This window comes from Python bivittatus, unplaced genomic scaffold (genome assembly GCF_059951505.1).
Source record: "Python bivittatus isolate LINGU-HERP-01145 unplaced genomic scaffold, Pbiv_v1 ctg000080_np1212, whole genome shotgun sequence".
NCBI lineage: Eukaryota > Metazoa > Chordata > Lepidosauria > Squamata > Pythonidae > Python > Python bivittatus.
In genome coordinates this window covers 50,132,907-50,160,843 of record NW_028277035.1, presented here as the reverse complement: position 1 = coordinate 50,160,843, position 27,937 = coordinate 50,132,907, and the positions used below count along the sequence as shown (strand labels likewise).

Genomic DNA, 27,937 nt, shown 5'->3' with positions numbered 1-27,937 from the left:
GACTGTTGTCAAAATGCAAGGACATACTTCTACAGTTTTGATTTTATTTGGTTATTATGACAGATTGGGATTAGAACTTCCAGATCCCTAAATAGAATAGCCAGTAGCCATGCTGCTAGGAATTCTGGGAATTATAGCCCCAATGCATCTGAAAAGCACCAGTTTGGACCAGTTTGCTTAGCATTGCCTTAAAAACAGAATTTCAAGCAAATATAAGACAGAACAAATCTCAAAACAAGCAATGGGAAATATTTGGGAATGTGGTTTGGAGGACTCTTATCATCTTTTTCTTTCTTTCATCGGTTTTACTTATCATGCTTGTTCCACATTGCCTGGGGTTAATTTTGCAGATACCAGGGTGGGGTTATTGATTCAAAGTTGTTTACATTCCACTGGAATGTGTGTTTCCTTTCTTTTAAGTGCTGTCTGCAGGTACTATCCATGTGGCTCTCTCCATCCTGGTCATCCTACTCCAATGCAAGGACATAGGGACAGGAAATTCTCCAATTCCAAATGTTCTTTGTTTATCAGTACAGCCGAATATGGCTGTGTCTCAAGTCTCCAACCCTAATGCACTCCTATATGCTGCCAACAGGATTTAAGATTGCCTTATCCACTAATCTCTCCTCCATTCTCATGGTTCCTGCAACAGTGCCTAGAAGGGAAATACTTGTAAATGTGAAGGACAGATGGCCCTCATTGTCTACCGGGGTTCCATGGCAGTCTGCAGCTGTGGATTCTATGGAGTTTATGGAAATTGGGGGATTAGGTTCTGGAACCCTAAAAAAAAATCAAAAAGTTTTTTGCAAAGATTGGTAGGTATACACCAGGAAGATTGGGGGTAGGCAGACTGATGGGAATATCAGTGGCAGATCTCTGGGAAGATGGGAGAGTGGAGGCCTGATGCATTCTTTTATACATGAAAATGGATCAGACCCATCTGCCCAAAATCGGGGATGTGCACAATCTTTTACCATGGACAACAAGGTCAGGTTTGTATTTACTAACTGTAGTTATGCAAAACTGTGGATAACAAGCCAGATAATGAGGGCCACCTGTACCTGATTTACATAAGCGTTACCCTAGTTGCACCTAGATGCTGCATTGCTTTTTAATGCATACTAGTGTAGATGTTAATAAAGGCCTTATAATATACATTAACATTAAATTTTGATAAACGGGCAAATTGAATCAAAATAATACTCAGATGGAATATTTTATCCATTTTAGAATACAGTACTGTAGAACAGATGTCAACCAATGTAACAATACTCCCGTGAAAACCATCTGTTTTACTACAGTGACACTATTGGCTCCAACAAACATTGTGGAAATGCCTACTAGTAGAAATGTAGGACATATATCTGTATCATGGGCTCCTGGTTCTATGGAATGCAAACAAATATAACTGGAGCATGTTTTTCAGCTCAATGCACTTTTAAATTAGCAAAGAGATGAGTTAATGCTGGAAGCTATTTATCCATAACAATGTGAGATTTCCATATTCTTCCTTTTGCAGGCCACGAAAAAATCCCCTGTTTATAATTGATTTGGCTCTAGACAATCTTGGTGTCCATTTTAGCACACCTCTGGAGAATTTTGAGGCATCACTTGTTTCTCTTTTTAATAAAGGGATCTTGGCTACACATACTATACCGCAACTGGAGAAAGTGAGTTATCTTCAAAAATCTGAAATGCCTTCTCACCCTGATATATGGTTCATCTTATAAAATGTGCACAGTTTATATCATTGCAAGTTTCATTGTTTATACTAAGGAGGTTATCACAGAACAGTCTTTACAGATCCTAAATATTTCTCTACCAGAAAAATATTTTCCCCTTTGTTCTGCAATGACCATATGCCAGTTTTATGAAGATATTATAACAGTATTGTAAACAGATACTCCAAAACAAATATTTAAGGATGAGATGCTGGAGATTTTCAGGCCAATACCTTTTTTTTAGAAATAATACTGTAATTCAAGCATCCTAATGCAATTTGTAATAATTGAAAGCAATAGCCTAGTAACAGATTGGTCTCTTTCTCCACTGAGAAACTAATGCAGTTCTTTGGTTAATATGTACTGAGGTTTAGGGAAAGAAGATTGACTTTGATTTCACATCCTGATATTTGTGGGGGGGGGGGGAGTGGGGGAGAGGAGTAGAGAAATGTCAGTTCAGTTTGTGTTGTAGGCTTTATATAGCCTCCATATACAGAGATATAAAACCTCTAAAATTTTAAAAGGGCAGAAGATAAGGCAGGATTTTGCAGAAGGATTCAGCTAACATTTTTAGCACTGACATATTGCCAGAGGAGGACTCAACTAACACTTTTCCGATTGAGAAAAACATGTCAGATTTAAATGAGAAAGTGTTGGCAATAATACAGTAATTTTAAATCCTGAAGCTATTAATGCTGACACCAAAGTAAAGGCAATATCTGAGATGTTTCATTATATGTATTTATCTTGATGCTTCTTTATAAAGTGGTGTGCTGCAGATTAAAAAAAAAGGCTTTTTATTTCAAAATTCAAATCTCAGCACAAATCGTTATTAAAGTGACTTTTGGAGTAACTTGAAGGTTTTTATTCAGTTCTTGCAATATGCTTCTGATGATTTGGGTAAGGTGGGAGGTCTTTTTACCATCAAGAATTTCTATCTTCTTGGATTTATTCTCTTAAAAAGGGAGAATACTTTCATTGTTTTTCACTGAATGCCAGCAAGCTATGCTAAAAGGATAGGTTAGCCAAAATATTTAATCTCACAAAAGCTGGGGTATGAAGCTTGCTACTGTGAACAGCTTGTAGAGATAAGCTGCGACACAATTAAGGCAACATTTGGTGCAAATCACATTTAGCATGGCTAGGAATTCAAGCAGGGCTCCCTACATTATAGCTGGATCTTTGAATTCTTTATAATGGGCCAGTTCTGGTAAGCATGTATGGTAGCTTTCATCATGGTTATTACTGTGAAAAAGAATGGTTTCTATAAGATACTGAACTCAAAATATAAGGGGAATATTGTTATTGTGCATAGTTATGGATGGCTTTTAATATTTTGTATCTACCTTTTTAGAAACAATGGAAGCAGACAATAATCCCGTTTATGTGAAATGACTCTTCTTTTATCTCTTCTTCAGTATGTGCTTGAAAACATGTTCATCTGTGGCACGCCATTGTTAGAATCTGTGGGGCTGAATGAGCCAGCTGTGGCAGAACTGCGGAACACCATCTGCACGTGCCTCCGCAAAGCGCTGATCCCCCTTCAAGCTTATGCCAAGAATTATGAAAAGTACTTAGAACTGAATAATCGCGACATCCACAGCCTCTTAAAGTAAGCGGCATTCAGACGCAAGAGCAGGAACGAAAAACCGAAAGGGCGGATTGAGGCATAACCTACTCTTGATTTTACTTTCAGTGGAATGAAAAAGAAAAAAAAAGCAAGTCGCTTTCCTACACACATTGGCTCGGTCCTAAATTCTTTCTCCAGTTACATTTTCATCAATTTCCTGTTCATCTGCAGCTCCCCACCATGTTCCCCATCATTCCCACAGGTCCCCCAATTCTCAGGAGCAGGTGTTTGGCACAGAGAGAAGGGGGTTAGGAAGCCTCTATTCCCTGAATACTGTGCAGTTGACTGAAAGGAGTATAGATCATGCTTTTGATATTAGGAACTATGATCAAGTTGGTTATATTTCCTTTAGCATCAGTAGGGTTACTGATTGATTCTTTTTAATGCAGCTGAGGGGTGTGAGTCACTTATTTTCAGTTTGGATTGCTTATATTTTTACCTTTCCTAAAACAATGTATATTTTAAGGCTATTTCACACTGAAAAATTGAAAAGTTACATTTGGCCACAAAGGCACACTGAATAAGAAGGCAGAATCACTTTTCTTGAATATGCAGTATAGGCAGCCTTGACTCCTAGAGTTAAAACTGGATATAAACCCAATGAATAGATAAAGGAAGAAATATTTTTAACAGGTCAGTACACTTATTTTACACATGTATTTATTTAAAATGCCATTCACATATTACCCTTTTCAATGTACACTTAAAATTGTAATTGTCTAAAAAAATATATGTGTAAAAACTCTTCATAACAGCTTTGTATTTTTCATGGCTAACAGAATATATAATTTTTTCAGCCAAAATGCTGAAGAAAAGGGTTTTCCCCCTGCTATATTAGTCAAAATGGAATTACTTTGCTACATAAAAATTGTTCTTTCCTAGCCTAATCATTAAATTCTTATAGTAATGAATGTCATCTTTATGTCCTCTTATATAATAATATTTAATTTTCTTATTTTTTCTTTCCTCTAAAAAACTACTGTTTACATATGATTTTTCTTCTCACCCTTCATTCCTGTGTCCATCTTTCATAAATGCTTGCTGTCACCATCAAGGTACTGAGCTTTAAAACACTGTTTGCAAAATGCATGTTGCTTCTCATTATCTTTCTTTCGGCTTTCTGCTTCAAACACTTATTTTCTGATTTGCTTTGTGCCTATTTGCCTTTTATGTCTTAGATAACCATTTTTGCAAGATAACAATTTCCTACTGTGTACGAAGTTGAATTTTTAAAATTATTTTCTTAATCATGACTTTCCAGTTGATCACCACTTCCTAAGGTGAGCATGTAAGTGGAACCACAGATTAGCTCTGCATGTAGCACCATTTTATACAAACAGATTGAATCTCCTCATATTTAAGTCTGAAGTGCCCCCATGCTTCTGGGTGTCTGGAACATCAGTGTGTGTATTTATTTATTTATTTGTTTATTTAAATAACAATATTTTTATTCTGCCATTTTTGTTGCAACAATTCAGGGCAATCTACATAATAGAGAAAACAAAGCTATCCTAACTCAACATAATATAAACATTACAGCAGCCCAGGGGTTATGCTCCACATCAGAAGTCCATTTGACCAGGATGGTTTTCACTGCTTTACAAAATGCAAGCAAGATGGGGGTTCCTTATAACTCTGGGGGCAAGATATTCCATCACATGGGAGCCCCCAGTGAGAATGCATGCCTCCGTGTATTCTTACTGGGGACTCCCATGTTATGGAATATCACAGGGAGTGGGGCCCAGAACAGTCCCTCTCAGAACAAACATGCAGGGTGAGATGATTCTGTTCAAGGAGACAATCCTGCAAATGCACAAGTGCTAAGCCATACTGGATATGCTTTAAAGGTTATAATTAGCACCATGAATAGGCCCAGAAGCTTGTTAGTAACTATAAGTGAGGCTTCTCACACTGACTGTTATGTAAACAAAATCCAAGGGTAGGCTGGTCTGCCTTCTCAGAAAAGACTGGCATCTTTCCCATGATATGGAAAGTGTAGGAAGAAGAAAGCCAGAATTTAATAGCTTTGAATTGCCTATAAACAGGCTCCACATTTGAAAATGAAGTGGCTGTCAACCCTTTGGGAGCTACCTGAAAGTGATTCTTTTTCTTGCACGATTCTCATAGGGTTCTCTTTAGCAAGATTTATTGAGATTAAAGGGTTAGGGGTACAGGAATTCCAGCACATGAATTAACTTTCTTTTTAGAACCAATATATTTTAATTTACATTAAGGCAGAGACTTCCCGAGTCTCTCTCTCTCTTTCTCCCTCTCCCTCTCTCCATCCCTCCCTCTGAAGGAATGTAGACTTAAATCTTTATCAGTGTGAAAGCCAGCTTTTAACAGTTACTTGCCAGAATTCTTGCATTAAAAATTCAATCTTTTCCTTAATAAATCTTATTAGTCTGAGGCCACAGGAAACTGCTATACTGCTGTTCTTCTCCTGTCCTGATAGAGAGATATGACAGTAACCAATGCAGCAGCCTTAGCACGCATTTAACACTGCTGAGCCTACTTCATCCTGTCATCCTGAGCCTATCTACCCTTTGGACCAAATACAGTTTCTCAATCATCTTCAAGGGCAGCCCTGTATAAAGTCTATTGCAATAGTCTAACTGTGAGGTGATGACAGCATGAGTTACCACTGCAAGGTTATGGCAATCCAAAAAGGCCTAGAGCTGGACCACCTAGCAAAAAGGCCTAGAGCTGGGTAGAGCCTTTCCAATTTATTAGCATAGAAACTGAAAAATCTAGTTTTATTTCATGAAACCACAGAGTTAAATATTACCCAGTTTGATCAAATTAGAAGCATTGCATTAAACTAGTGTTGTTACGTGCTGGATAAAGTGTACTTGACTATATGGTTCCTAAGGCAAGGGTAGATGACTACTTTGGTCCTGTGGGCCACACCAGGTCCTGATGCAACCCTCTGGGGACCATACATGTATAGGAAAAAGACAGTCGTCCCACCACCCCCATATATGCCTATCCTACATCTATCCTACATTCATATATATACACACTCATTCCCCTTCTCAGAAATGTACTGATTTTCTCCCTTTCTGCTGAGAGGAAAAGGAAAGTAATGAGGTTTCCCTTCCTTCCTTTTAGCAAAGGAGCAAGAGATCATTACATTTCTGCTGTCATTCAGAGGGCAAATGCAGCAATCGGCCTTTCTTTCCAGTAAAGGAGAACTAAATGGCTGAGTTTTAATCCTGGTTGCTGGTTTTTTGTGTGCTGTTGATATTTGATGGCAGAGGACTCTGGGGACTATGTCCAGGTCTAGGTTTTCTAGGGAGTTTGATCACTGCAAACTACTTCCCTGATCTGGAATGTTTCTGCCATAAGTCTTTGTAGGAGAGATTATATTCCTTGGCCTCTGAGTTTGCTTTCTGACATCATGGAGCTGCTGCATAATTCCCTTTTCATAAACAAATCTGGATATGAGTGCCGTCTTCCATTCTCAGTGGGAATTCTAGGAGTTATAGTATCATATCTGGATGATACCAGGTTGGAAAAAATTATTATATGCAAATGTAAATACTTAAAGATATTGTAGAGCAGCATCCCTTCCATATCTGTATTATCTGGTTTTGTTGTTTGCTGTAAATGTATTTCTCTTTATTTCTAGAGAATATGAGATCAGTTGCCCCTCTGCTCCAGAAGTGAGGGAAATAGTAAATAAGCATTTGGCAGAAAAGGAGTTGTTGGACAACAGTTTGCCAAGCTTCATGGTCATTGGCCCTTTTCATCTCAGTGTTGAAGGTGTAAAGCAGAACCTCTCCAAGAAGTGCAAAGCTTTGGCCACTTCAATGCTGGACATATTGGCCAGGAATTTACATCGTCAAGTAGAGGATGTGAGTTTTATACTTGGTACACTGCATCTAGAAGAGTAGCCAAATAAGTAATTTTGTAGTTATTTCTGGAAAAGTACAATTATTTTGCCACGGATAGTTTATTGGCTTCTTGTGAAAGCCAGTATAGTTAAAGTTCAGAAACTGAGACCCAGACTACCCATTGTGAGGAATGATGATCATTTTCAAGCTTCCATTTCCTCTGACTTTCTTTACAATATCTCAGTGAAGACACATGATTTTGTAGTCAGACGTCTTCTGATTCCAGCCCATGTTATTGCTTGCTGCTTGTGGAGAAGGCAATGGTGAGGAAAAAAGATAATAATGATGTTAACTAAACATTGTCTTATAGCAAAGGGTTGTGAGATTACTGGCCTGGGCAGAACCAAGTGGTCCATATAAAGTGTAGCTTAGTCTCAATTTCATACACCTTACCTACTTTTTGATGCAGTTGACTGAACTCTTTGTTTCAGACTTAGCATTGACAGAGTCATTACATCTTTTTGTAGATCTGTGATGCTTTCAAGGCCATCAGCCGAAAAATTTACGAAAAACCAAACAGCATTGAGGAACTGGCTGAGCTGCGGGAATGGATGAAAGGAATCCCTGAGAAACTGAAAGTGCAAGAGGTGAAATGCAGTCAGGGAGATGGGATCAAATAACTGGAATGTCACGCATAATAGGCGGAGTTTAGAATTATGTCTAAGCTATTTTTATCCAGGACCGTGTATGTTAGAACAATATGTATAAACTTTCTCTTTTTTAAAATAATTTTTATCGAAAGCTTTAATAACAATAGTAAAAGAGAATACAAACTAAACTCAGAGGGGAAAGTAAAGAAAAAAAGAGAATAAATGATGTACAGAAAAAAAGAAAGAAGAAGAAAAGAATAAGAGAAAGAAAAAAGAAATATTTAAAGAAGTAACTTCTGATCATCATCACAAGTACAAACGAACTTAATAATTCATCACCCCCTATAACATTACATGCAAGTATCTCTTCTTCCCATAACCCATCCCATATCCATATGCAAATCCATAAATAATTAACATTTCAGTCCTAGTGTCAGCAAAAATTCCATAAAGGGATCCCAGATTTATACAAACATGTCTTATTTTAACCTAGATCAAACAAAGCAACTTTGTACTCCTTTTTTTTCCTTCTAATAATCTTAATATTCAGTCAGTTCAGATGCTGTCATACAATTTGACTCTCTTCAATTTTTCTTTTTCCCATCTCAAAGATTTCTTCAAGGCTTTAACCAACTTCTTTTGTAAGTCCCTTGGCTTGTCATTTGCATTTCCACTTTAGTTGTTTTCTCTGTCTTATAGTCCATAATTTTTTTATTTCCAGTATTTCTGCAAATTCTTTATGTTCTGATATTTCTGCATCAAGCAAAATTTGTTCCATCCCTTTATCTTGTAAATCTTCCACGATGTTCTTGTTCACATCAGCAATTTCTTCTTTAATATCTTTTGGACATAATCTATCCATAGAAGCATGCATCATTGCTGAGAATGAAGCTGCAATTTTTTGACCCCATTCTTCAAAATCTCCTGAAGTATTTCAAATGTCAAAGCATTTTCTGTCATTTTGCAAGTTCCAGTGCTGACTAAAGACAAGAGACAGGCTTTTCAATTTTTGAAATCATAAAGTCTCAAATTTCTGTTTTGACTTAGGATAGACTAAACAAATTGGTTCCCGTGAAGGTGCTGTTTATTTATATAATTATTTCCAAAATCTTATAGGAAAAGTCCTAATATTCCGTTATTCCAAGTTTGTCTGGCCCCTAAATTTGTTTATAACTTTCTTGAACCAGATTCTTATTTAGGTTTTTGCCATTTATTTCTTAATTCTTTAAGTTCTTAAGCTTATAGTTAATTTTTATTTTGTTCAAGAATGAAGGTTAACTTTCCAGGTGGCTTTTCAAACTTGTCGTTTTGAAGATATCTAATATCTTTAAGGTAATTGAATGGGTAATTTCTGAAAGTGATTAGAAAGTGAGTTAGTGAACTCAGTATCCTTTAAAAGGCTCCGCTGCAGTTAAGAACATGATGGTTCCCTTTGTCTCCCAGTGCTCAAACCTGCAGGAAACTGCTGTACTGCAGTCTCCTTGCAAGGAGCAGCCGTCTGGAGCACAAGTGGGCAATCTCCTGTCCTCTCCTTAGTCGGAGAAGTTCTGTGGGACTGGTCTACTCACCAGTCATTTGGTCTTAGCCACAGTAATCGCCTCCACTCATTTGGAGATGTCTTAGCTCTCCATTCCTTAGCCGGAAGTTCCAATATGTATAAACTTTCTTGAAGGAGTAATGGATGAGTATGCAAACATATGTTTTTGTCGGACAGAATGGGAAGGCCTTACTTAACTAATAAATTCTAAAGATATTTCCAAGTCCCTGTTTCTGTATTTAAGTGAGCTGATGCAGATTGTTAAGAAACTACAATCGCTACATATTATGCATTGTTTATAAAATCCTGGAAAACAGATTTTACACCATTACATAATATTTCAAGCATCTGCACTGCAGTATGTACAAACCAAGAGCAGCCTATAGAACAGTAGTGCTCTTGGATTCAAACAAAAGATATAGATGTCGGGGACAGAAGTGCTATAGCAGTAGAAATAGCTGTCAGTATATAAACTGCATAGCACTCTTGCTTCATTTGTTCAGTTCTTAATTTAGATCCTGAGTATCAGCATATAAATCAACTAAGCACTAGCAATATCAGTATTTTTTGTTTCTTTCTTTCTTTAAATCCTGCCTTTCTATTCTGGCAAGTACTCAAGGTGGATAACAAAAAACCCCAAGAGTTTAAAATGTTAAACACATAAATTAACACTACAGTTGATACTAAAATCATGGAACAGAAGATAAGCATTTTTATAGATTTTCTAAACACACATTGATCAGGGGCCAAATGCAGCTATATAACACGGGAGCAACACAGGAGACAGCCTTCCCTGTTTTCCAGAAAGTCACTGAGTGCAGAGATATCTTCAAAAGGGCCTCTCATTCAGGTCTTAACAGTGGACAAGTTTGTAATAGCTAAGGCATTGTGTTAGATAATCAGGCCTTAAGCCCTTTAAAATTTTAAAGATCTTTAAAATCTTTAGCAGCCAGTGCAGATCTTTTAATACGGACATCATACGATCTCTCTATCTCTATCAGCTATAAGCCTAACTGCTGCAGTTTGTGTCACTTGCAATTTCCTGACACTTCTCAAGGGAAGGATAGCCCAATGTAGAACATGTTACAGTAATCAAAACAGCATGTGACAAGGCACAAATCCAATTGGTTCAGGGATAATTACAGTTAGTGCCCTAGATATAATTATACAAATGTGCTCCTGGCCATAGTCACCACCTGTAAATCTAGTAACGGCTGAGAATCAAAAGACATCCAGACTGTGAACTCTAATTATGTTGATTCCCAGGTTATTAAAAAATGCTAAAAAGCATGATTGGGTTGGCAATAACACAATCTTGCAGTTGCCACAGAATCTAGCAGGCTTTAAGAATCATCAATAGTCCTACACTTCCTGAAGTATTCTAAAGTAATGCTTCCTGAAGTTTTTAGGGCCTGTTATGCTGTCTGTGTTACTGTAGCCTAACAATCAAGCAATAGGACTACTTCCTCTGTCTTCTTCCTTGTATCTGAATCTCACCACACTAGATTTCATTCCATAATGGAATGAAATGTTGATCATGAAAATAACACCTGCTTATTTATTTTTATCTCTATGTGTATCATTCTATAGGAGTTGATAAGTAATGTTATGGAAGAATATGAAGTCATGGAGGAATTTCTCTACAATTTGACTCAAGATGACTTCAATGACAAGTAAGCACAAGTCATTTCTCCTGCAGTCAGAGCAAGACCTTTGGCTTCGGTTATTATATTTTGTGCCTCGGGGCTTTATTTACACATCAGAGGGCTTCATCAAATCTCTTTAGGCAGCCAGAAAAGACACCCGCTGAACTACCTTATTCAAATGCAGAAGCTGGGGTGGTGTGAGCCTGCAGCCTGGAATTGAGGCGATCTTGTAGTTTCTGACCTTTTTTAGAAAACTGGAGGCCTTTATTTTACCTTGCATCTCATGAAAGACCAATGAATTCAGTGACTGTGAAGTTTGAGAGTGTTAGGCTGCCTATTGCAGTGTAGATGTAGAGCATTCACAAGAACTTGTGAATTGTTCGAGAACATCTGCCGCTTGCCAACATTTCAGGGCAAATATATACTACAGACTAGATGCAAATCTGCACAAAGTAAAAATTTGGTCCCAGCATGTACGGGGTAAGGAATCAGTATCCCTTTTGCATAGCATTTAAAGTTGATAAGAAATCATATAAAGATGACTCGCTCAGGTTAACATATACTGTAATGTAAGTTGGAAGATCCTGAACATAATTTGGTGTTATTTTTAACTTATTAAGAATTTGAATAGCATGTTTGATTTGCAGCATAATTTATCTACTTATTATCTCAGTGATCAGGCTCAAAACTAGCCTATGATGAATGGGTCATTATAATTTTTCCCATTTTATAGGTTGAGAACTAACATATCAGTTCTGTCTTCCATTTCACTGAAGCTTCCTTCCCTGAATTATAGCATGGTTTGCCATGTGGCATGGCCAAAGCTATTTTATTTAATATACATATCCTTCACTTAGGTGCTCATTGTATACATGATGGAACAACAATGTGATATTAAGGGGTTATTGGGGGGTTGAAAACGTCTTTTTTCATTCCAAGATTTTTGCCTGCATTGATTTGTAAGAATTGCATTGGCACTATCTGACCATACCCCAAGAGACACTCATGTAACTTTGTGCTTTCAGATGGGCTGCAAGTAACTGGCCTCTGAAGATCAGTACACAAATTGAATTAATAAGGCAACAGCACCTTGAAGATGAGGAAAGATTCCGTAAAATTCAACTGATGGATCAAACTAATTTCTTGGAACGTTTGGATGGCCTTCAGGTACACACCCCTGGCTGCAGATTTTTCTGCATTCTCCTTAAGCAAATGTCCATGGGTATCTGCGCATCATCTATGACAAGATTGGCACATGAATTTATGCATTAACCACATTGTCAAAACAACTGTTCCTATTTAATTCATCCACTATCAACATCAGGGCTTATATAACCCCATGCAGTTTCCAATTCCTGCAATAAATGTTCTTTGGCATGTAGACATGCTTCTTTTTAAATAAAAAGGAAATGCTTGCATGGTTTTGCTCAGACAATACACTGAAACTTGTCCAGACTCCCATATAAATCTGGAATGATGTGACTTTGAATTCTTTGGAGATGTTGTTTTTTAATTCATGCTGTATTAACTTGCTAAAACCCAGGTATACAGCCTGTGGCCCAAACACCGTGTACAACAGAGCCCTGCTTCTCTCCAAAGTTTGTTGTCTACCTGCAACAAACCTACAGTGCTGTTCCTCTCTGCCCTAGTGTACTAATTCCTCTGTATATGAATTTTGTATATGTGCATGTGTTTATATGTATACAGCTAAGAGAACAGGTGGGGGAGGGGTTGTGCATACACTTTTTGATTTATTTTCAACCTGAAAATCAATTGGAATGTGAGGGGATGGGGATCATTTTAATGATATGTGTGTCTGTGACAAAAGTTTAAAAGTAAAAATATATTTACTTTTAATTTTTACTCAAATCCACTTTTAAAACCTAGTTATGCGGTTCTGCCCCCTTTGGCAATGCAGCCCTGACATGCCATTCCAAGGCTGGTTGTTAATCCCTCCTCTAAAATGCACTGAAATTGTAAACAAAAGGCAACTACACAACTGAAGTCATTCTTGGAAGAAATTTACTTCATGAACCTATTTTCAATTTGACGTATTCATGTTATGGGCTCTCTCTTCCTATACATTACACCTGCTTTGTTTCCCAGCTTGCAGTGGCTGGATTTTCTGCACACATGGATATTGGCCGGGCCCATGAGATAGCCAATGAAGCCAGAAGAGTCAGGAAGCAATTAAAAGAGTCCCAGCAGTTGGCATTGCTTTACAATAATCGGGAGCGTATTTTTGGCTTGCCTGTGACAAACGTAAGTGTCCAGCATCCTTGTCCTTTCATCATGCTTTATATCCCTCTCTGAGCTGATGACAACAACAGAAACTTCCCGGCTACTACCAGCATCTCGTTACAACTTCACCACGTTTCTGTCTATATTCTGAGCAGGTTGTCTTAAGACTCTTCCCTGTGATCCAGCTGAAGTGTTTTCCTCCTGTCTGTGAGCAGCAAAAAACTAAGCTGGCATATATTTTACTGTCTCCATTGCCGATTCTAGTTGCCTCTGTTCTGTCTGTGCGCTGGAAAATGTGTCCTCAATTCATGTGCTGGGAACATGCTCTTCCCCCGTTTTCTCAGTATCACCAACCAGTGGGAAAATCATGTGCCAATCACATCACCTGCAGGTTTGGTTATCTGTCAGAATTTATCCTACTCTTCACGTGCCACCTCTCCCAGCCTAGGGACCAGCTGCTCAGGCTGGGAGAGGCAGAGGGGAAGGGGATAGAACACTGTTTAGCCACCAGATCTCTGACCCAGTCCCTGGCTCAGAGATTGCATCAGTTTGAATAGCTGACAGCCAGAGGCAGAAGTGACAGGGAGAGGGGGCTTATAATAGCTGTCTCTCTCTGCTGCTTCACCAGGGAGCCCTCTACCACCACCCCTTGCAGATGCTGTTTGGGCTGCTTTTGAACACGTGCACCCTAAATAACAGCTGAGAGTTACAGGTGTGGTGGGGGGGAGGGTTGTGCTGTGGAGTGGAGTGGAGTGGCAGAGAGACCCAGTTCTTCGGTTTAACTTTTGGGCTCCCCACTGCTTCCAGTGATCAGCTGCTATTCAGACTAATCCAGATGTCCAAGCTGACAATCAGTCTGGAGACCAGGGGAGACCCCTGTTTGAAAAAAAAAAATACTGCCCCAAACTGAATAGTGCTGAAAGAAATGTCCAGGGACCACTTTTACTGCACATATTGTGTGAAAAGTACTTATTAACTGAAGTCCAGAGAAATTCAGTTACAGGTTTTATTAGATATTCCATGACTAAAGTCTAATAAATAAAATAGCCTGGTTAAAAGTAGTTAAACTAACATTCCTTTTTTACTGGCTGAATGGTTTATCTACTATTCAGGCAACATGGGATAAAAAACTTTATATTAAATTTTATAGCAAGCACATGTTGTTTCCATTTTCTGCCTTTTTATTCTTATGTGAAATAATATTAAAATTTGGGCGGGGGGGGGGTAGTTAGCAATATCAGGTTTATACATCATATGCCAAGAGTGTCTAAACCCATTTTTATCATTAATTCCCATGGAACTTTGGTCCTATCTTTTTTTTTTTAACAGTCCCACTCTCTCATACAGTCTATAATATGTTTAGCTCATTATATTATATTTGTTTCATATTTATTATTATATTACATTATATTTGTTTCATTTCAACTCTTACATAATAGTTTTTTCTTTTGGGAAAGTGTATTTTGTCTTTATATAACAAGTATATAAATATTACATATTTATAATATAAAGGACTATTACCTATTTATATTATAAAGAACAATCCTTTATTTCAGAAAGCTGTACTTTAGATTTATTTATTTTTCAAAAACTCACTTTTGACTTTTATTTTGGTCATTTTTTTACCATACAAATAGTATCACTTAATGCACTTTCACATTCATGTGAAAAATATGGAAATTGAATTGTCTTTTTAAAATAAATTTACATACAGTATACTGTTTGATTTTAGATATTTTTATTAGAATATGTGTTTTTGTAAAGTGTTTCTTGTTTTGCTCTTAAATTTTCTTTTGCAAAGCAGAGTTATAAACAATTAAATTTTTTTATCCTTATGAACCTCTTTCAGATTTGCCCCCTTTTCAGGTTTGTCCTTTATTTTTTCCAAGAAAATATGGTCACTGTACTTTATATCCACTTCAGTTGTTTTTTTTTATTGCAACAAAATGCTGTTGACATGTGTGAATAAGAAAGCTTGTTGAAGGTATTCCTAATCTTATTGAGATGATGGGACATTAAGAAGAAGAAGATTATTATTATTGTTGTTGTTATTACTAATAATAAGAAGAATATTTTTTAATTTATCTGTTGTTTTCATACCCACTCCAATCCAAAACTATGGGTGGGTTACAACAGGGTAAAACTACAAAACAGATGCAAATATGAGCCAATCATGCAAATTGGCTAATGTGGGATGTGTGTGTATATAACAAAATGGCTGCCCTTGGGATCATAAACATCAACTTATGAGAAAATTACCTGCTACCACCTCTAGTCTCTCCCCCCACCCAGTCCAGGTAGCTCCTTACTACTCCTACTTAATTCTAATCTTTTTTGAGCCAAATGGGTACATTTCCAAATGAAGCCCTGGGTTGCACTGAGTCCAACATTTTTAGTTTGTAAAACAAAGTTTATGGTAGGTTTTGCAGGCTGAAGTGCCTTAGATGGTGGTGCTGGAACTATACAGTTTGCTGTGACATGTGCCAATTTTCCATTTTTAGCTATTCAAGAAATTGCAAAAGTCAGGTGAAATAGTGCTTCTAGCAGGAGAAAAGAGATATTTCTATCTTATTGCTGTCCATGAATGAATGAATGAATGAATGAATGAATGAATGAATGACAACATAGAATTAAAAATACAACAGAAATCATTAAAGATAGATTGTGCCACAGGCAACTTATATTCAAAATGGGCTCATGTAATATCCTGGCCCCGTGCCTGGGGGAAGAACCAGGTCTTCAAAGTCTTTCTCTAGGGCAGCAGGGTCAGGTCAATCTGAATTTCAGGGGAATGTTATTGTATAAGTAGGTACTGCAAGAGAGAAGGCATGCCTCCTGGATGTCATAGGATATCACTTAGCTGATGGGACCCAGAGCATGCCAATCCTGTCAGGTCTGGTTGGACAAGCAGAGATAATTGGAGACAGATGGTCCTTCAAATATCTAGGCCCTGTGCTGTGAAGGGCTTTATAGGTGACCACCAGCAGCTTGAATTGCACCCAGAAACTGATTGGCAACCAGTACAGCAAATGTAATAGTGGTGTTACATGGGTGTACCAAGGTGTGCACATAATTACTTCCACTGCATTGCCACATTCTGTACTAGCTGTAGCTTCTGAACTGTCTGCAAAGACAACCTCATGTTGGGTACATTGCTGTAGTCCAAGTGCAAGCTGACTAAAACATGAGTGACTGTGATAGGGTCTCCTAATCCAGAAACTGGTGCAATTGGTGTACAAGATGAATTTGTGCAAAGACCCTCCTGGCCATGGTGGCCACCAACAGATGACTTCATGCAACAGCTCCATGTAGATGTTCAATAGGAATTGGGACAGAGTTCAGCCCTGAAATACTCCACAGAACAAGGGCCTAAGGCTAGATCTCTCACCTCCTACTAACCCCATCTGGAACTGGCCATGGGAAGAAGAGGGAGAAACACTGTAATACTGTGGTTCCCAGTCCTAACCCCCTGAGCCAATCCAAGGGAAATCATGATCAATGGTGTTGAAGGCTGCTGAGAGATCATGGCAATCATGCAGTAGCCCAATCCTGGTCCTACCACAGGTCTTCCACAAGTGCTATCAATGCTGTCTCAGTATTATATTGAGGCCTGAAACCCAACTGGAAGAAGTCCAGATTAAAAATTAATATAATTTGACTGAAAAATATGGCTAATATAGTATAAAATGTGAGCAAGTACATCCCTGATTGAGATCCCCCACAGGATTTATCCAGACAGCTGTTTTAACATGCTTCCTTCAGTCTACGAGCTGACACAAAATTATGCTGGCACAATATGCTCTGAACCAACAGACAAAGCTCTGTTCTATCTCAGTAATGAGGCCAGCCAGTGGCATCATTCTTACCACATTAGCTATAATGGGGAACAAGTTAAAAGAGAGCAACTGGTGAATTTCCTATAGCAAGAAAAACATCCACCAATTGCTGTTCTTAACAAGGGATGTGGCTGGAACAGGAGGCATCTTTTGACTGATGGCTAAATCCACAGATTTAATAATCTGTCAGAATTTGATCCCGGAGATCCATAGGGTTTCACTGTTTCTCAGACCCTGATCTGACTCTTTTAGTTTACATGGAAGTCACCCATGCTACAGATGATGCTCAGATTCTTGCACTCTCTTGCTCTCTCTCATGTTTTCTCTCTGTCTTTCTCGTATGCTCTCTCGGTCTTTCTCGTATGCTCTCTCTCACTCGTCTCTCTAGCTCTGCCTAAAAACAAAAGGAGAGGATTTGTTGACCAGCACTGGGTGGTGGACTCCCCACTTCTCCTGATACCTGCTTCCCAACCCTTGCATTGTATATCATCCTCTCTGCCACTCCTACTACCAGATCAGCTATTAAAAGTGCGAGCATTGTTCACTCTTCAACAGGGAACAAATCTGGGAGGGTTTGCATTATACCATTATGTAATCTATATGTGCAGCCTATAAATAGCAAACTGTTTGATAAAATCTTTCAACAAATGAGATGAAATTTTTGGCAGAGAGCCCCCTTTCTTTTCAGAAGATTAACCCCCACAAGCAGTTGTTAGGGCTGAAAGTGGCCAAGAGATACTGGCAGATCCCAGTTCCTGACTCTTTGTTGAAGTATCAAAAAGGCACAAGGCTTGTGCCAAGAGAGGATGAAAAAGACCATTCTAACACTGATCAATTAAATATGAAGTTGGGTGGCTTCAACTATGGGCTAGAGACAAAGGCACTATCATGAGGACATAGGCTTAAAGAATGATTAGTAAGACTTCTTTGAGCTGCAGGTTGGAGGATGTACAGATGAGGCCTAACATTATTTCCTTATTATATTTCTTAATGTTTTATCTTTTAGGATATGGTTAAAAGTAATTGGTTGGTATGCCTTCATACACTGATTCTCAAGAGGGTAAAACATTCATGCCAGCCCTTAAGGAGATTATAGAGACTTGTGATCATCTGCTGTGCCTTAGCTGTAGAGGGTGGAGTTCCTCTCAAGAAATTTAAAAAAGGACTGTCATAAAGTAGCTTTAAGGCTCCTTCCATGTTTATTTATAGCAGCATAGGGAGAGCGAATAAGTCCACAGCATAACTGCATGTTGAATTTGTTTAGAAGATGCTTTCCACAACCACAAGCTATTAGCAACTCATTTTTTGTTGGTTGGTTTGTTTTGCTTTCCTCAGTATGATAAGTTGTCCAGGATGGTTAAAGACTTTCAGCCCTTCTATGATCTCTGGACCACAGCATCAGACTGGCTTCGCTGGGCAGACAGCTGGATGAATGATCCTCTGTCTGCAATTGATGCAGAGCAGCTGGAGAAGAATGTCAATGAGTCCTTTAAAACAATGCACAAGTGTGTAAAACATTTCAAGGATATTCCAGGTAAATGCTAGGCCTTGAGTTGATTATGTATTGTTTTGAAGAGGGGTGAGATTAAAAATTTGGACTTCTTTATGAAGCTTTCATTTGTTTGTTCTTATCTGTTGCAATACAACCATACTATGGGACTGCTCAATGCAAAGCGAGTTTCAGAAAATTGCAGTAGCTGTGGAAAAGAATTAGAAAATGCTTCCCTCTGCATTTTTCCAGAAATTATACAAATATATCAGAATTATAAACTTTCTCTGAAATGATCTTGACAGTAGCTTTATATTTAAATTGTAATATATTCTGCTGTGTAGGATTATAGGGGGTTTTGCCTTTTATCTTGTGTTCTGTTCTAAGCAATGGATTCTGTTTGAAATCCTGCAGTGAATCAGTATAACAGAACATGAAGAAATATATATGTGTGAGGTGAATCATTCAAAATCAGGAGGATTAAAAATACAGTTGTTTAATGAAGTAAAACTTTGGCTTTTCCTTTACTGTAACAGTCTGATCTTATGAAGGCACCGCTAGGTTATTACTTTTCTACTGCAAGAACAGCCAGAGGCTATGCACTAGACTATTTAAAATAATTTTAAAATATTGCTCCTTTGAACAGCACTGCCTTTCTCATGATTGTAACTTAAAAGAGAACATCTGTAGGAAAACACAAAATTAATTTTTAATCAGATGTACAAAGAAATAACAAATGCCAGGTCAAACTGAAGATTCCCCTTTGGTTAATCTTATGCTGCATTTGCTGGTGATCTTTCTTTGATTGCTTTTCTGAAAACAATGCTCCTGATTTACTCTATACTGGTCTCTTTTGACGGTTATTTTTTCTGTGTTATGAAAAGCATGCCAGGACGTGGCTTTGGAAATCCGTGGCAAAATTGAGGAATTCAGGCCTTACATACCTCTGATTCAAGGGCTGCGCAATCCTGGCATGCGCAACCGCCACTGGGAGATGCTTTCAGACGAGATAAAAATCAACGTGAAGCCCAAAGCCAATTTGACATTTGCCCGCTGTCTGGAAATGAAGCTACAGGATCACATTGAGATCATAGCCAAAATAGCTGAGATTGCTGGCAAGGAATACTCAATTGAGAATGTGAGGATACCATTCTATTTCCTTTTCCTTGTAGCCTTCCTTTATGCTCTAATACATTGTCTAGTTGAATTGTCTTCTTATCACTTCTTACTCCTTGTTCAGAGAATTTTAACATTTTTACACAAGATACCAGTGAATAATGTGTAACCCAAACACTGGCAGTCTATCTGAGAATAATGTATTAAAACAGATAGATCTTCTTCATTATATTAATTAGTAACCATTTCTTAAATTGGCATAAGCTATAAAGGATGGTGGATGACTTAAACTAAGATGAAATTTACTAGAAATCTGACATACAGTATTTGCATTTCATTCATTAGGTTTTCTAAGAAAAAAGATTTCTAGTAGAAAACAATAATTTCTACTTTTTTTCTTTCCTTCTTTTCTGTTTATTAAAGTTCAGCCTATTATCAATGCCATTGCCTCCATTAATTTTTGTCTAATTGCCATTCTTAAGGCAGTACTCTTTTGCAAGCTATGTTCAATACAATTTTAAAAAAATTACTTCACATTTCCTAGGCTTTGGATAAAATGGAGCATGAATGGGAATCTATCCTCTTCAATGTAGTTCCCTACAAAGAAACTGAAACATTTATTCTGAAGAGTCCTGATGAAGCTTCTCAGCTTCTTGATGATCATATTGTTATGACACAAAGCATGTCCTTCTCGCCATTCAAAAAGCCATTTGAAGAAAGGATCAACACATGGGAAAATAAGCTGAAGCTGACCCAGGTATCCACTTTCAAGCTGCTTTTTATGTTCAGAAGATGAATTATATTTAACATAGACTCTAGCCCAAAATAATTATGAAGATAATAACTTGTTAAGGACATTCTCCAATTCATAGGTCCCAGTGCATGCTCAGATCAATCCATGTTGGCATCTTTATGTATAGATTTTAACTTCTACTTACTCTTGTATCAGAATTTATTTTAATGTGGCTAGATAAACTACAGGCTTGATTTTCTGCTTTTACATTCCATGTACTTCCTAGTTGGTAGGATGTGGCAACAGTATGTTGGTTAGATTAGAGATCCTAACTTGCATAGCCTAGTGTGACCATGACTGGGATAAAACTGGGTTATGGTTGTACCTGGCATACTGACTAAAATGTGCCAAAACTGAACAGTACCATTACCAATGCTGCACATGGCACAGGTATAATTAAAGTTGGTAACTTAGTATATACCTTTTCTATCTTTCTAAGAAGTATTATATGAAAGCCTACATTTGGGTGGTAGAGAACAATATGAATGAGCTCATCAGGTGGTGAAAAAGGCATCTGAAAGACTGTATTGGAATGTAAGAGGAGTAAATGGTAAAGAGCATGAGTTAACTAATAACACAAATGAAAGAAAAATAGATATATTGTGTGTTTGTGAAACTACAAGAAAAGAGAAGGATGTAACAGATCTGAACAAAGTTGGTCTGAACTTGTGGAATGGAATTCATGAATATATTCAGGGAATTGAAGATATAGGTTAAATTAAAAATAAAAGAGCCAAATGTATGTCAGAAAATATGCATTTCTGTCATCTAGGTTGTTTTGGGTGTGGCTGAGAGGTGGGCAATAGATGCATATTTTGCTCCAGTATAATCATCAAAGAACCAAATATGACTTTTGTGGAAAAACTCCACAACATTCTAAATGAATGTGATTGAGGGGAAAATATTCTGTTTGGTGACCTGAATACATTGTTAGGAATGAGATAAAAGTATAAGAAAAAATTAGCCAGCTATTTAGAAACCTAAGAATGTATGGGAATAATGATTGTTTGGTGATCATCTTCTTAGAAAAAGGTCTGTTTATTTCAAATATATAGTTTACATATAACCCTGTTTATGTGTGCACATGATAAAAGAATGAATAAAAGCATTTTATGATAAATGATTGATTGAAGTAGTACAGGATACAAGGGTAATGAGATGTAATGATACCATTATCTGGCAGTGTCAAAAGTAGATATTGGAAAAAACGGATATGGGAAAAAAAATGAAAGAAGTTAGAGTATAGAGAACATATGAGTCCTAAATAAATTTAAAAAAAAAAGATGATAATCTTCCACCAGCGTAAATGGGAAGGAGATATAAAGAAAGAATAGGTGGAAGTTACTGGGAACAGAGTGAAAAGAATTATGTTACAGAGTGTAACAGAAGTGTGTCAAATTACAGTAATGCAAAGTATGAAAAAAGAAGCCTGGTGGATTGATGAAGTGAAAAGCTAATGAAAAATGCATATAAGAGAATGAGCGCTATAGAGCATTAGAATGATAGAAAGATATTGTATAATGCTCATATAGAGAAAAATTGCAAAAAATCTAGTCAAGCAGAGAAGAATTGTTTAAGATTAAAAGAGGCAGAGTAAATGCAGTGATTTTTATGGAAATAAAAGATATTTTGAAAGTGGCTGAAGAGGGCTAAACAAGGAGCCTCTAGTAGCATGAATGGAATTAAAAAGAGAAGAGATGAAATGTTTTGGGATAAAACTGAAGTGAGAGAATGCTGGAAAGAGTCTTCTAGAGATTTGTATAGAAATGAGAGTGATATGCTAAGGGTGGAATAAAATGCTATAAATATTCGCTTTTAAGAAAAAAACTGTAGAGGAAGATGGATGCGGCCTTGAAGAAGGAGTTCAACAGCGATTAGGTAATACCAGCTTGGCCCTGGAAGGGAGTAGAGAGTGAGAAAGAAACTCAAGATTGCCCCACCTTGATTCTCTTTGATATAAAAGGGAGGAGAGAGAATCTCTCAGTCTTTCAAGATTCTGTTATTATATCCTGCATCAATAGAGGAGAGTTCCAGTAATCCTTGTGGAGTCTGTTTCCTGACCTGTCATATCTTGAAGGACTGATAGAGTATGATGAAAAGGAAGTCATAAATGATGTGAGGATATTGAAAAATTGAAAGGCTGCAGGTATAGATGGTATAATTGGAGGAATATTAAAATATGGATGTGGTTTGCTTATGGAACAGCTATGTGATTTGTTTAATATCTTTGTGAAGATGCTGTTTGTGCCTGATAATTAGAACTATTATTAATCCCTTATACAAAGGTAGCAACCACAAGGGGATTAGTTTAAGAAGTTGTTTGCCAGAATTCTGATCAAAGGGTACAGAGTGGGTGTGCAGACCAGAATTTTGCTCTTCATAATGCAGCTGAAAAATACGTGAATGTAAAAAAGAAAGCTTACTGTATATTTGTTGATTTAGAGAAAGCATGTGATAAATAGGCTTAAAAACCATGGAATATTTTTCAAAATATGAAGTTGATTGGATGCTGAATGTGATAATACTGATATATGATTTAAGCAAAGAATGCATGAGAATAAATGGAATGCTTAGCAAACGTTTTAACATTGAATGGGGAATAAAGCAAACATGTATGATGAGCTCTTGGTAGTTTAATGTATTTATGGATAAATGTATAAGGAATGCCTATGATGACTTGAGATGTGTCAGTTGGGGACATGGATGTACATGAACTTGGAGACAACTCCATATTGTTAGCTGAGAACCATTATGGTTTGCCATGAATATTATATAAATTGTATAATGCAATGAGGAAAATGGATATGAAGATTAATTTAAGCTAATTTATATTTTATTTAATTTAAAATTTAAATTAATGGTAAAGGTAATTGTGTTTGACAGGGAAAATGGAATAAATAATTGCAAAAAATGCATAAAGGGCAAAAAATGAAAGCAAGTAGATGAATTTGTGTAATTTTGCATAATGTTTACTAAAATGAGAAAATAAAGTTTTTTCCTCCTAGCTACTGTTAATCTTAGAACCTCACAAGAGTCTGTAAAACATTAACAAAAAAAGATCCATGTGTGTGTTTCTGGATTATAATAGAGAGTCTAAATACCTTAAAAAGCCTTTTAAGTTGTAGATGGAAATAAGAACGTCTTTCACAATGAATGAATTTTTCAGTGAAATGCTTTAGTAAAGCACTTTACATTAAGTTTTTATTTTAAATATTCTTACCTTATTTATGGTCATTGTTATATGTTTGAATCAAACTCTGCAAAATATTGCAGGATGGCACAGAGATGAAACTCGAGTCCTTAACAAACAAGGTGGCATGTTTGCAGTTATAATGTGGCCATGTGTACTTCGAGTGTGGATTTGCACGTTTAAAAAGTCCTTTTACCAGAGAGATTGAATTTCCATGATGTGGGCTGCAAAGATTTTTACCAAAGGATAAAAACTTCCCTACCAAGAAGCACTTTTCTATCTTGCTGGAAAAATCTTAGTACAGAGATACAAAATGGAATGCTAGAAATGCCACAGCAACACCTTAGACAACAGACAATATAATCATTGTCAATTACTAAAATAACGCTCCAAGAAAAATGGACAATTGTCTGCTGCCACATGTACTGCCTAAGAGGCAAAAAGGTTAACTTGCAATTCCTGTTATGCTGGGATTGCAGGAAAATGAACATTCGGGATTACAGATGCCCTTTTCTTCAGTTTCAGAAAGTTTTAGCATGCTATTATTACTTTTTTCCTGTATGACTTTTCTTGACCATCCACGGCAGTCTCAATGCTGTCTGCTTTGAAGAAGACACTTAATTACACACCTGTCTGCCCACAAAATCTGAAGAGCAGAGAGAACTGTAGTTTTGTAACCCCCAGCCTGACTCAGAGGGATATTGTATGCTTGCCAGTACCAGTGAGACTGGAAGACCTCAGAGCATATTTAATCAGGCATCAAGGAAGTGGGGCTTTGAACCTGACTAAGCCAAAGTACTTCAAAAAGGGGTGTTCTTTTTGTTAAAGTTCGTGAATAATATCAGGGTCATTCTGCAAATAATTACTTCAGCTGGTCAGAGAGCATGCTGTGCCATTGTATCAGATGGACACTAACATAATGTGATCTAGATGAGATTTTGTTAGAACCTAACTCTTCCATCTTTAGCCCAAATAATGTTTTTTTTTTGGAATAATCAACTCAGTGAGTCTATACTAACTAAAATAAATTGGCTCAGTTTTCCATAAACACCTTTCTTGCCATGTGTTCAAACAGCAGTCATTACTACTGGATGAAGAAAATGTTGAAAGATACTACAGCATTTACCCATGATCAGAAGGCTTCCAACAATCCAGCTATTTTGGACTTTATAGGTATAATAAATATTAAGAAACAGTTCAGTGCTGTGCTGAAGCTCATACATTTAAAATTTATTACTATGATTGACCTTGTTACTTCAGGCACATAGGCAAAGTAACATATGAGCTAAATACTTTATACTGATACCCATTTTAATGATTTCTCAAGCGAGGCCTTATCTTAGGACCTTTCTCTGTGGATAAAATAACTATCTTCCAGTTCTTGGGTTGGCAAAAAACTATATCAGTATGATTTTTTCTGTCCCCATTAGCAATCCTTATGCTGCACCTATTGTGCATGTTCTGAGTCACTGCTGAATGGCAGTGCCCTGATTATACACATGTAGGGCATAATAAGCAAAGCAATGGGTTGATCAATTGACCAGTGGGAAAGGGGCATGCTCACATCAGCCTGAAAAAGCTTCTCTGACCCCACAAGTTACTAGTCACCCGACTTTCCCTCTGACGTAATGGCTAGCAACTTTACATACCTTGTAATTGTCTTTGGATGCTTTGTCAGCTTAAGAAGAAAAACCAGTTTAACACCAAAGCACTAAGGACCACTTAAGCCCATCTCACTCATGGGCTGAGATGAGGATGATATGAAGCCATGAGCACATGCCAGAAAACGAGATTTGCAAGGGCATGGCTATACTCTGGCTAATGCAGGTAGAGAAGGGCCTTTTCATTAACTTCAGAACGGCGCATCTCAAGCATTTGTTACTTTCCGTATATTTCTGTAGCACTGAAGAAAACTGAGTTGTATGCACTGATGAAATGAAAGCACCCCTCAAATCTTCTTGAATTTTGGCAGTAGCTCCCAAATTTAAAGGGCTTCATAATATAATTATTATTTTTGAAATACATTTTAATACAGACTCAATTAAATTAGTTTCCTCTTTTATTGCATAACAGAGTAGAATAATGACTCTTCCCACAAGAATAATAGGAGCGCAGGAAAATCAATTTGTGTCTGTATTTTAGTAAAACATTGCATCAACCAATACCGTCTCCACTAGATTCTGATGCTTTATTACATCATGAGTTCATTAATACCATCTCTTTCTCCTGAAGAACATTGGACTATACAGTCACAATGTAAAATGTCTGAAACTGAAAATGGGCAAGCAACATGTCGTGTCCCCCCCCCCCGCCCATAGGTCTTTTTTCTTATTCTTAGAGCTGTTCTCATTTAAAATGCTCGTTTTAAAAGTTTTATACTTTTAGTCTTGAAGAATGTAACGAAGTCTGGCCTTTGTTTTAAACAGCAAAAGTACAAATAAGATTGCTGACAAAATCCCTTCATTATAACGACTGGCTTTGATATATGTTGTCAGTTGTTGAAAGTACTGATGCTGTTGAAAGCTAAATGTGCTGCAATAATGGGTTAAGGACTTCGGGATTTGGCACACATATAAAATGGACTGATTACACCTTTTTATTTTATTTGCTTTATTTAATTTGCTGTGCCCTTTGTATCATAAATGTTTGGATTTCTTTTCAGTTATTTTATTTAAATGCTGTAAGTCAATGTTTTTCTTGCATGGTGTGTATCAGATGGCAATATATGGTTCCTTCCCCTTACAGTCTTTTAGAACATTTTGGAAAGGAGGTTCACTAATATACGAATAACACCATATAACACCATTGCTCCGTGAGCTGCATTGGGTACCGGTTTCCTTCCGGGTCCAATTCAAGGTGTTGGTTATCACCTTTAAAGCCCTACATGACATGGGGCCAGGCTACCTGAGGGACCGCCTCTCCCCCACGATTTCAACCCATCCCACCCGATCACACAGAGAGGGCATGCTCTGGACCCCCTCAGCAAAAGAACTCCAACTAGCGGGGTCCAGAAGGCGGGCCTTCTCTGCTGCAGCCCCCACCCTTTGGAACATCTTGGCCCTGGGAGTGAGACAGGCCCCCTCACTCCCGGCCTTTCAGAGGGACTTGAAGACCTGGCTTTGCCATCTGGCCTGGGGTGGGGAGGGAGGTCATCGGATATGGTGTTAGCTAGCCCCCTAGAGGCCTGGTGTGGCTTCCATCTGCCTCTTGGATTTTTCATTTTCCTTTTATTCTGTGTAAATGTGGTTTTTTTATAAATTTTAACTGTATATTTATTTATTGTTTTAATATGTTGTAAGCCGCCCAGAGTCCCCCGTTGGGGGGAGATGGGGGGGGATAAGTTTAATAAATAAATAAATAAATAAATAAAATATGAGATGAGATGATTTGGTGGAGTCTTTGTATCTCTGGATCAGTAGAGAGAGATTTTATAAACAATTAAACTGCTGGGATTGACTTCTTTCTAGTGTTTTATTCACCAATAAGCCAAATCTAGAGCAAATACATACTCTTCTTGTAGGTGTAGTTTATATCTTATATTGAGAGCTGCAACATTTCTCTCCAAAATTTAAATCTGGCATGCAATAAATGGTGAGATCTTTTTGTACTTCCTAATATATATTTAAATCCAACCTGACATGAGTCGACATCTGCTCATATAACAGAACTTTGTGTCTTCTCCTTTCCTGTGTGTCACAAGTATGCTCTGTAAGAAGGGTGAGGATAGGGTCCCTTAATGTTAGAAACAATTCCATAGACAGAAGACTGCCCTTGTTTGCTGTCTTTAATATTAAGAAGTATATCTGATCCAGTTTTTTTCTAAGTCTTGTAAAGATTAAAGATGTTTTACCTTTTTCAAAGCCTAATCATTGTTATAAATATCTATCTCTGGGTCCATGTATAATGAAAGCTCTAATTTTATGCATTGTGGTCACCTTTAACTATGGTCAAAGTGGTTTAATAAATGTATTTAATTTCAAGGCCACCTGACTCCATAGTGGCTCTGGGCATCTTACAGATATAAATTAAAAGAAAACAAAATATATCAAGAAAAAAAAAGGAAGACAACTGAACCAGAAACTAAAATCCCAAAAGCCAAGCAGCCAATAATCAACCAAAGGGCTCAACCCCACCCTAGCTCAGGGCCAGGGAGAAAAACCAAGTCTTAAGCAATTTGTGGAAAGTCAAAAAGGTGGGAACAGTATAAATACGGGGGGGGGGGATATCTATCTATCAATCAATCAATCAATCA

The 27,937-nt window shown here is 37.4% G+C and overlaps 1 protein-coding gene across 1 annotated transcript in view; it reads left to right on the top strand.

Annotated features, from left to right (window-relative positions):
* DNAH1 (dynein axonemal heavy chain 1) overlaps positions 1 to 27,937 on the top strand; it is a 158,679-nt gene that overhangs the window by 21,009 nt on the left and 109,733 nt on the right. Inside the window, exons 11-20 of the mRNA XM_025167399.2 lie at positions 1,520 to 1,670; positions 3,140 to 3,333; positions 6,983 to 7,208; positions 7,715 to 7,834; positions 10,965 to 11,047; positions 12,046 to 12,187; positions 13,127 to 13,282; positions 18,433 to 18,631; positions 19,471 to 19,724; positions 20,247 to 20,459. Coding sequence (XP_025023167.1) covers positions 1,520 to 1,670; positions 3,140 to 3,333; positions 6,983 to 7,208; positions 7,715 to 7,834; positions 10,965 to 11,047; positions 12,046 to 12,187; positions 13,127 to 13,282; positions 18,433 to 18,631; positions 19,471 to 19,724; positions 20,247 to 20,459 — 1,738 coding nt within the window. The remainder of the gene's footprint in view (positions 1 to 1,519; positions 1,671 to 3,139; positions 3,334 to 6,982; positions 7,209 to 7,714; positions 7,835 to 10,964; positions 11,048 to 12,045; positions 12,188 to 13,126; positions 13,283 to 18,432; positions 18,632 to 19,470; positions 19,725 to 20,246; positions 20,460 to 27,937) is intronic.